This window comes from Hipposideros armiger, unplaced genomic scaffold, assembly GCF_001890085.2.
Source record: "Hipposideros armiger isolate ML-2016 unplaced genomic scaffold, ASM189008v1 scaffold_72, whole genome shotgun sequence".
Classification (NCBI taxonomy): Eukaryota; Metazoa; Chordata; class Mammalia; order Chiroptera; family Hipposideridae; genus Hipposideros; species Hipposideros armiger.
In genome coordinates, this window is record NW_017731422.1 from 2,206,237 (window position 1) to 2,216,895 (window position 10,659).

Here is a 10,659-nt window from a genome sequence, read left to right on the forward strand (position 1 = left end):
GCCACTCGGCCGGCCCAGTGATTTCTTTACTGAGCAGATATTTCTCTGATAATAGGCAAAACCCCACCCTAATAAATGTCATTTTTCAAAAAGAAAAGAAAAAAGGTAAACTTCAAAGCACGTACTATATAATTCTCTCTCTTCCTCCCTCCGTCCCCAGCACCACACACCCCACAGAGCAACTCTGGCTTTCAAGTCAGCCTTCACCTGAAAATGGAAGATTCCAGCATAGTTTATCGTGAAGCTCTGCTCCTTGGGTACCACGCGGGACAGCAGTTTGGGGCATGTGGTAAGGGAGCCAATGGCAGCCAGCAGCCAGCAGTCCCCTGGAAAGACAGAGAGGGGCTCCCCAGCTGAGCACTCCCATATGCATGTAGGTCCCAGAATCCAAGCCCTTGAGGAGGAGGAACATGGTTCTGTGGCTCCCTCCCCGGCAGGCCCTCCTGTTAAGGAAGCAAGCATGAAGAAGCAAGGATGAAGGGACAGATTCTGCAGAGGGGGTAAGCTTCTCTACCATTTCTGTGAGGTGAGGGATTTACAAAGTAGAGTCAGGTGCTTTTGTTTTGGGATTTGGGGAGGAGGAATTTTGGGCTTTGGTCTTGCTCCTCATCCTGGGACCTGCTTTCTTTGGAAGAAAGCCAGTTGTCTCCCATCCCCCAAGAAATCCAGTCACCTTCCCCCATGGCCCCACACCTCTATCCCATGACTACACTGGTGTAGAGATCAAGCTATCTCTCCCTGGTATCACCCACATAAAATTGGAGCCCCAAGGGGCTCAGGGTCAGTATGCCTGGTCTGAGGTCATCTGTGACCATCTCTCTCCTGAGGATCTCAGACCCGATGGGCTGGGGCTGTGGGGAGGGTGGTGCCTTGTGTGAGGACTTGGAGCCAGGCTGAGGCTGAGGGCACTGGGAAAGCTTCTGTGATTACCAATGTTCTCTGAATGCCTGAAGTACCCAGGAGGGAGGCAGAAGGTAGGAAAGGAAGGTTAAGGGCACTCCAATCCACCATTGCCAAAAGGGCACCTAGGGAGAAGCCAATTTTCTCCTCTGACAGCCAGCCCGGGGCTGCTGCAGCCTAGTGACTCTCAGCAGCATCGGAGGGGCCTGAGAGCTCCTTGGCCTCTGCCATGTGCACACCTTCCCCACTTCTCTGCCACATATGCGACAGAATTCAGCCCAAGACCAAGAGAAAGCCCACCCTGGCCGTTTTCCTAAAGATGCAATGAGGGGTTTGGGGGAAAACGTGGAATAGGACCAGGCTTAGGGAGGTAGATATAATATCTCTTGGGTCTGCCCATAGCAGCCATTGGGAGAGCAGGCTGAGGGGGCCCAATGCTTCCTTATGTGATACCTGAGACAGAGGAAGTTCTGGCACCTGCAGTGGCTTTAAAATACTCCTATGTCAGGTTCTTTGACACGCCTCCCCTCAAGAGGTGGAGCCTCCTTCCCCACCTCTTGAGTGCGGGCTGGATTTTGTGCTTGCTTCTAACAAGTAGAATGCGGTGGAGGTTACCTTATCGTGTGTGTGTGTGTGTGTGTGTGTGTGTGTGTGTGTGTGTGTGCGCGCGCGCGCGCTCTGAGGCTAGGTGGTAAAGGCATTGCGGCTTCTTCCTTGTTCTTTTCTTGGCTCACTCACTCTGGGAGAAACCCGCTACTATGATGTGCGGACACTCAGGCCTCCTGCCGTGTGAGCGCACCGCTGGAAGTAAACCCTCCAGCTCCCGTCAAGCCTTCAGGTGACGGCAGCCCTGGCTGGCACGTTGGCTGCAGCCTCATGGGAGACCCTGAGCCAGACCCACCCAGCTATGCTGCTCCTGAATTCCTGCCCCGCAGAAACTGTGAGATGATATCCCATTTGTTGTCGCTTTCAGTCACGGAAGTCTTGGGGGTAATTTATTGTGTAGCGGTGGATAACTAATATACCACCCTAGCTTACTCACAGACTCAGGTTGCAGCGGGTGGGGTGGAATCCAGGTTAGGGGGCGAGCAGAAAGACCCACCTGACACTCTCATTACCATCTCCTCAGAAGGGGGTTCTGAACCGAGGGGTCCCAGTTCCCCAGCCTTAAATGACACTTTGGCATTCCCCCTCCCCCACCTCAGCCCTCTTCCCCAATTCACCCCTGCACTCCCCAGCAGTGGAGACCAGCTTTCTGCTCCCCACTCACCGAGTACCCCCTGGCAGATGTCTGTCGAGGTAACCTCATCCACAATGAACTGAGGATTGCTTGTGATTTCCTGCAAGGAAGGAATAGAGGTTTCAGGGAGCCCAGGACCGCCCCCTTCACTATCTCCTTCCCACCTTTTCTGGGGAATGATGCCCACCTCCAAGTTCTAGGGGAAAACATGGATGAGGTGAGGGGAGAGGGCACAGGGCCAGCTTGTTACAGTTGCCGGTTGTGATGCCAAAGGTTGGTGAGTAACTTCCCCAGGGGAAACCCCAATCTGAGAGGTTTTATTTGCTTAAGCATGTCCAAAACTGTCCCTAGCTCTAATGGAGGGGTAGCCTAGTGCCAAGGTCAGGACAGGGCTATGGGGGGCTGGAAATGACCAAAGTGACTCAGGTATCACTACAATCCGCCCCCCACCCCACGAGTCCATGTCTCCCCTCCCAGTGCCCACACTGGGCCGCTGCCAAAAGATGTTCTGTGCATTTTTGGAGTTGGGGCCCAGCTCCTTGAAGCCCAGTGAAGTGGGTTCGGCAGGGAATATGGGGTCCTGGAACAGTTCTTGCTTCCTCAGACACAGTGCTTGCAGCTCCTCAAAGCTCTGGTTACTGTAGTTCTGGGCTTTGTGGTGTTGGCCCACGCCCTTGGCCTTGAGTCGATTCTGGCTTATGTGAGCCGCCATTCCCTTATCGGTGAACATGGTCCCCACTTAATCATAAAAAGACAAATGACCCAATTAAAAAATAGGCAAAGGATCTGAATAGATATTTTTCTAAAGCAGATACACAAATGACCAATAAACACATGAGAAAGTGATTAACATCTTTAGTCACCAGACAAATGCAAACCAAGGCCATATTGATAAATTACTTCACACCCACTAGGATGGCTCTAATCAAAGATTAATTAATCAAATAACAAGTGTTGGTGGGGATGTGGAGAAATTGGAAGCCTCATGTACTTCTGGTGGGCGTGTAAAAGGGTGCAGCCACTTTGGAAAACAGTCTGGCAGTTCCTCAAACTGTTAAATATAGAATTACCATGTAAACTAGCAATTCTACTCCCAGGTATATACCCAAGAGAAATGAAAACATATGTCCATTCAAAACCTTGTACACAAATGTTCATAGCAGCATTATTTACAATAGCCAAAAGATGAGAAAAACCCCAAAATGCCCATTAGCTGATGAATGGACAAACAAGATGAGGAATATATGAGGTCTGACAATTAAGTTCACGAACTCATCCTAGAAAAAGGGCTACAAACCTCATTGCTGAATATCACTACAGTCACCTTCGAAGCACTCCCCTTGGGAAGCTATGCACTGATGCCAGCACCTAGTCCACCCTTCAAAGCAATTTTGGGAATCTTTTTCTGGAATGGCCATCAGAGCTGTCATCGTATTGCCCTTGAAGTCCTGAATGTCATCAAAATGTCTTCCTTTCAATATTTCCTTTATCTTCAGGTAAAGACAGAAGTCATTGCGGGCCAGATCAGGTGAGTAGGGAAGGTGCTCCAATACAGTTATTTGTTTACTAGCTAAAAACTCTCTCACATGGGCTGCCCAAGTGGCTCAGTTGGTTAAGAGTTAGCTTAAGAGGGCGAGCTCTGAGCAACAGGGCTACCGGTGGATTTCCCACATGGGCCAGTGACTCTGCGCCTGTGCTGAGCTGTCGCTAAGCTGCCAACAGGTGGCAGGATGGCTCAGCTGGTGAGAGCACGTGCTCCTAACAAGGCTGCCTGTTCGATGGTGGGCTATACCCACTTGCAACTAAGACTGAACTCAGCACCTTGAGCTGAGCTGCTGCCCGGATGGCTCAGTGGATAGAGCGCGCGCTCTTAACAACAAGGCTGCTGGTTCAACTCCCGCATGGGATGGTGGCTACGCCCACCTGCAACTAAGATGGTAACACAGCACCTTGAGTTTAGAGGCCACAAGCTGCCGACAAGCAGCCAGACGGTGACTGGCGCCCTCCACAACTAAGACTGAAGAAGAACAACTTGGCTGGTCCTCCTCCCCAATTCCCCAATTAAAAAAATAAATAAATAAAAATAAAAATTCCCTCACAGACAGTGCCGTGTGAGCTGGTGCATTGTCGTGATGCAAGAGCCATGAATTGTTGGCGAAAAGTTCTAGTTGTTTTCTTCTAACTTTTTCATGCAGCCTTTTCAGCACTTCCAAATAGTAAACTTGGTTAACTGTTTGTCCAGTTGGTACACGTTTCTAATGAATAATCCCTCTGATATCAAAAAAGATTAGCAACATTGTTTTGGCTCTTGATTTGGACTGATGGAACTTTTTTGGCTGTGGAGAATTGGCTGAATTCCATGTGCAATTGATGCTTTGTTTCAGAGTCCTATTGGTACACTCATGTTTCATCACCAGTGATAACACGGCCCAAAACATTGTCTTGCCTCTCCAAAAGGTCTTGGCAAACTTTGACTCTCCTTTGCTTTTGTTCATCGGTGGGCTCCTTCAGGGCCATTTTTGCACACACCTTTCTCATGTCAAGATTTTTATTTTTTAAAAAATTTTATTGGGGAATTGAGGAAAGGGAACAGTGTTGGAGAATTGGGGAAGGGGAACAGACAAATTGTTGTCCTTCAATCTTAGTTGTGGAGGGTGCAGCTAGCTCAGCTCCAAGTCCAGTCGCTATCTGGCTGCCTATCCGCAGCTTGCGGCAGCTCAGCTCAACATGCTGTGTTCAATCTTAGTTGCAAGTGGGAGTAGCCCACCATTCCATGTGGCAGTCAAACCAGCAACCTTGTTGTTAGGAGCACATGCTTTCACCAGCTGAGCCATCCTGCCACCTGTTGGCAACTCAGTGGCAGCTCAGCTCGGGCGTAGCTCACTGGCCCATGTGGGAATCCAACCGTAGACCCTATTGCTCAGAGCTCGTGCTCTTAACCAACTGAGCCACTCGGCCGGCCCCTTTTCATGCCAAGATTTTCAGTTAAGATTTTTCTGTTTCTCTATCAATGTTTACTTGGTCTACTATGCTTCTCACAGTCAGCTGGCAATTTTGACGCACAATTTGACAAATTTTTGCAATGTTTTCATCAGTTCTGCTTGTTACTGGCCATCCTGACTTCTCTTCATCAGTGACACATTCTCTCCCCTCAGAAAAACATTTAACCCATTTGTACACTGCCATTTTCTTTATGGCATTATCCTCATAAACTTGGACTAACACGTCTCTGATTTCACTTCCATTCTTGTCAAATTTAACAAGAAATGTAATGTTGGTTCGTTGCTCTATTTCAAGCACATGTTTCTCGCGATGACACACAAAAACACTAACAACAACAATAATGAATGCCACTCAGCAAGACACCGCCACACGTAGACATGAACACAGCTGTGAAACACTGATATACTGAGGTTATGAAACCTTACCAAGCTGTTTGTACAGTGCTGCCAATGTAAGTGCACGGTGGCAAGTTCGCGAACTTAATTGTCAGACCTCGTACAGTGCCTGGCCCAGCAGGGGCTCAGAAAGGCTTTTGGTGGATGGATGAATGAATGAATAAATGAGTGAATGCCTTGCCTTGTACTGTAGCTTGAAGATCTATGTTTTCTGTCTCTTGCTCTGCCCCCACAACTCTGTCTCACTCTAGTCCCCAATGTGCTACATATTTTATTATTTTCCTTCCTCACTAGATTGAAAGCTCATAAGGACAGGGAGTTTTGTCTGTTTTGTTTGCTGCTGTACTGAGCACATAGTAGGTGCTCAATAAATATTTTGAATGCTGTTCCCTGGCAGGCCCTGGAAAGGAGGAGGTTTGTGCACCTTAGTTCCTTCGCAGGAAGAGAACAAAATAATGATCCTATGAAGGGATAGATGGGTGTGTGGCTCATCCATGGGACCCTCCATTCCATTAGAGAGACCCTCCCCCCGACGCTGCCAGCCTTGAGCAGGTGTCCAGTAAATGGTGGGACCTGCAAACTCTAACCCAGCACTGCAATGGGCAGAGGTCCCGGCCACAGGATAAGGGTCTCTTTGGGGTCTCCTTGGGGTCCTGAGGCCTGGAGACTCTCAGCCTCACTTACTGGTCATAAGGATTAGGGTGAGTTTGCTGAAAAAAGACCTGGGATCCTGTCTTTTGCTTCTTCCACAGAGCCTGTGGCTTATGATGAGAAGATATTAGGAACCCTCCCTTAGTTAGAAAAATAACTAGCACTTACTAACATTTATAAAAAGAATAGTTAACAGTGCTTGAAGACTCAGCACATGCATGCATGGTTCTGAACACTTTACATGCATTGACTCATTGAATCCTCAGGACACCCTATTGCTTAGGTTTATTATTATCGTCTCCCTGCTACAGAGGGAGAAACTGAGGCACAGAGAGGTTGAACTTCCTCAAGGCTGCACACCTGGCTGGCAGCAGAGTCAGAGTCACACCTAGGCAGGCCGGTGCATGCTCTCACCCATCACACTCGCTGTCTTACTGGGAGGGATCCTTGGTGCAGGGGCAGAGGCTGTGTTGGAGAGAAGGGTGAATGGTCCATCCCTTCCTCCATTTCATTCCAGCCTCTAGGTGGTCTTTGTTAAAGGGCTTCCCCTCAGCTGAGAGGGGCAACTGAGAATGGATAAGGTATTGGAAAAGAAGTCAGGGAGGCAGCTGATTCCTCTCTCTCTCTTTTTTTTTTGTTAGCTGAACCATCCTGCCACCTGTTGGCAGCTCAGCTCGGGCTGGGAATTGAACTGGTGACCCCTGTGGTTTAGAGGTTGCGCTCTTGAGCGAGCTCTTAACCAGCTGAGCCACTCGGCCGGCCCAGCTGATTCCTCTTTAGCAGAGCTAGTGCCCTGGGCTGCACCAAGCCACAGTGAGTAGCTGTGTGACATTGAGCAGGTTGCTTTAGGTCTCTGAGCCTTGGTTTTCTCGTCTGTATAAAGAGGCTGCTTTGAAGGGTGTTTCAGGATTAAATGATGCAACATACATGAAAAAGACTGGAATTTAGTAGGGGCACAGAAACTGTTAGTTGCCTTCTTCCCACTGACCTGGCTGATTGACTAATAATATTTATTGAGCTCTTACTAGGATCACATGGCCTGCTGACCACTCCTTTTTCATAGGACTTAATGATCAGAGGAAAGCAGCAAACATACTCCACATATCGGGAACATCTGTGGGCTTGTTTATCTCTGACACTAGGTTTGAGCTCCTTGGAGCCAACCCGAGCTCATCCCAGCCACCCTTTGGAAGCATTTATTCTGTGCTGAGCACTGATGAGTCAGAAGTGAACATGTCCCTATGTGGAGCTCTGAGAGGACGGTCCCCAGGCTGTCCCTCCTCAGGGTCAGCTCCATGGGCCACTGAGACAGAGAAGGTGCCAAGGAAAGAGGCCACCTAGGCTGAAATAATCAGGGAGGTCTGGGGGCGGGGAGTGACTACCTCCTTTCTCTGCTCTAAGCTCACCCTGCTCCCTGGAGGATGGGGTACACCATGAGTTCCTGGTTCTGGAAGAGTTGGGGTTGGGGGGCAGGGAAAAGGGTGAGTGAAGTCAGAATCTAGGAGTTCTTCCCCCCCGCCATTTCCCTCCACCCTCTCTTTTCCAACCCAAGCCCTCTGGGCTTCTGTTAGAAATGGTTGGTGAAGCGCCTTCCCACTCGCTCAGAGCAGGGGGAAAAGGAATAAAGGAGTGTGTCTGTGGAGTGTTTGTGTCTGTCTGTGTGGCTTATTTCTTTGCCCAAAGAGGCAGTGGAAAAGCTATGAAGGAGGTCCAGAGAGGGGGATGAAGAACATCCCTGAGAGGGAAGAGAACTGAGAACTTTGTTTTATCGCCTGGTCCTTACCCAGTGTGGCCGACAGGGTAGGAATGGCTGCCATCCGGCCCAGGTGCAAACCAGGGCCCGCCCAGAGAAGTTAGGTCAGTGGTTCTCAACTGGGGACGATCATGATCATATCCCCTGGGAACACTTGGCAATGCCTAGACACATTTTTGGTTGTCATTACTGGGGAGTGGGGTGAAGGGTACTACTGGCATCCCATGATTAGAGTTCAGGGCTGCTGCTAAACATCCACCAATGCATAGGACAGCTCCCACAACAAACAATTATCCTGCCCCAAATGTCAAGAGTGTCGATGTTGAGAAACCTGGGTTAAGGGCATGGCCAAGGGCACCCACATGGTGAAGCGAACTGCCCTGTGACCGGCCTGTGACTCACTCCCCAGGAGTGAGTGTGCAGAGCTCTCCTGGGGGCCTGGAAGGACCACAGAAGGTGCTGGTGCCAAGAGAACATCAGAGGGCCGGCAAGCTGATGAAGGTTAAGGCTCACCTCCCTCATTTCCCTGGCACCCTCCGTCCCCTGGTCATCCCCAAGGAGCCTTTGCACACCATCTTGATTCTGCTTGAGATCCTGCATATCTAGTCTGCTGGGCGTGAGCTTGTTACTCAGCCAGTTGGCAGGGAGGACTCACACAATCACACACACATACTCCATCATAGTTATCAACAAAAAAATGTTTCCAGAGAGGGAGACAGGCCCAAGCCCTGTCATGCGAGCTTAGGTAGGGGCATGGGCAAGCTGAGACAGACAGATGAGGCTGGCTGTGGAAAACCAAGCAGATGGCCAGCGCGTGAATGGATAGGCAGCTTTCTGTCCCAGGTGCGTATCCTGTCTTCCCCAACAGACTGGGAGTCATTCTGAGACGAGGGGTTGCAGCCTCCCCCCGCCCCCATCAGATAGGACCTGTAGATTTATGGACAGCTGAATTTCTAGAGCTGGGAGTAAATGGAGATGTTGTCTGGAATTTTCAGTTAGGGAAACTTCTGGAGAGCCAGGACTGGGTTGGGGTCTTCTACTAGGGCTAGGCCTATATTTCCAGGGCTCAGGCAGATGCGAGGTCCCGAGAAGCCAGGAAGCAGGGTCTAGGGTGCCTTCATAGCAGAAGCCAGCTGCCTTCCTAGGCTGGCTGAAGAGCAGGGCTGAGCCCTTCGCTGGCTGGGGTCAGCTGTCTCGGACCACTGACTTCCCGCCCCACAGAACAACTCCGCTGTGCCAGCCCCTCGCTTCCCCTCAGTGCTGTCTCCCCCAGGTCCTCAGGTCTGGTCCCGGCCTGAGTATGTCAACTGCTCCTGCGGCCATCTTAAGATCTGGACTTTTTACACCAAGGGGCCTGCTTTTCTAGCCTGGGGAGAGGTTCTCTCTGTTCCTGGAGCTTTATTTCTCTAACTGCTGCTGGGACCTCCCTCAGGGAAGCCTTTTCCCCAGGCGGCTGTGACAGTGGGGTAACCCATCCCTCTCTTCTCCCGACTCCAACCTGTCAGTGGAGATGAGGACAAAGGGCTCCTGTGGTCTGAACACCAGCACCCTGTTCTTTCCCAAACTCTCTCAGGAGAAGGCTCAGCTCCTGCTCCTAGAGAGCATCCAGTCTGATGGAAGTCACCCTCAAAGGGACACAGCCCCTTTCGCGGGGGGAATCCCTAGTCTGCAGCGGTCCAGGAGTGGAACAAGCCCCCATCAGCACTCACCTGCAGAAAACAGTCGTTTGGTGGCTAGTATGGTGTTTGACAGTTGAAGGTTCTGGGGGGAGGGGCAGGAAGACCCCCACCCCCACCCAGAACTCTCCAATAGCAGTGGGATTCCTAGGTGAGTGGACCGTTTTAACAGCTGCCTTCCTCTTCTCTATTCCTTCTCACTGGTCCCCCATAGACTGGCATTGTCAGCAATGTAGCCCCTTTCTATCTGCCCAGTCCCCACCCACCAACCAGCCTGAGGACCACCTCCCTGTAGAGTTGGGAGGCTCAGCACCCCCACCCCAGGTGGCCTCCTCCAGGCTGGCTGTCCTCACTGTATAGCCAATCAGGACAAGTCAGAGTCCCTCGCCTTCAGCCCAAGGTTTCCGGGAAGGTGGGGTGGGGTGGTGGTGGTGGGGGGTTGTTCCTGACACCACAACCTGACATTTTATTTTATCCTGAAAGCCCCTCATTTCCAAAAGCCACTTTCCTACCGACAACAGCATTCTCTCTGTGTCTCTGGGTTCTCACATGGTGTGCTCTGTGTCTATCTCTGTCTTCTTCTTATAAAGATACCAGTTGCATTGGATTAGGACACCCCTCCTCCCCCTTATTCCAGCATGATCCCATCTTAACCAATTACTTCTGCAATGACCCTAATTCCAAATAAGGTCACATGCTGAGGTACTGGGGGTAAGGACTTCACCATATCTTTTTTGGGGGACACAATTCAACCCATAACACTGTCCTTGGCATGATTAGGCCACTGGCCTGACTGTCATGCCTCTCAGGAGAAAGGGTGAACTCTGAGCTGGGAAGTCTGCCTTGTAGTTCAGGTTTATAGTACAGAATGTAGGGCCTTTGAGGACAGAAACTGTCAAGGTTGTTCTTAGCCCTGCCAGCTGGTGCGTTGGGTACAGAGCAGATGCTCAGGCAACTGAATGGAATCCCGGAGCCTTGTTCCAAGCAGAGTCCTCCCTGCCCCCTATTCTGGGTCTCTATTTCCTCATCTATAAGAATATC

At 50.5% G+C, this 10,659-nt stretch overlaps 1 protein-coding gene across 1 annotated transcript in view; it reads right to left on the reverse strand.

The window, feature by feature from the left end:
* CAPN11 (calpain 11) overlaps positions 1-10,186 on the reverse strand; it is a 19,101-nt gene extending 8,915 nt beyond the window's left edge. The window contains exons 1-4 of the mRNA XM_019642661.1: positions 10,131-10,186; positions 2,625-2,878; positions 2,171-2,240; positions 208-326 (exon numbers count right to left, since the gene is read on the reverse strand). Coding sequence (XP_019498206.1) covers positions 208-326; positions 2,171-2,240; positions 2,625-2,870 — 435 coding nt within the window. The 5' untranslated portion in view covers positions 2,871-2,878; positions 10,131-10,186. The remainder of the gene's footprint in view (positions 1-207; positions 327-2,170; positions 2,241-2,624; positions 2,879-10,130) is intronic.
* Positions 10,187-10,659: the final 473 nt, after the last annotated feature.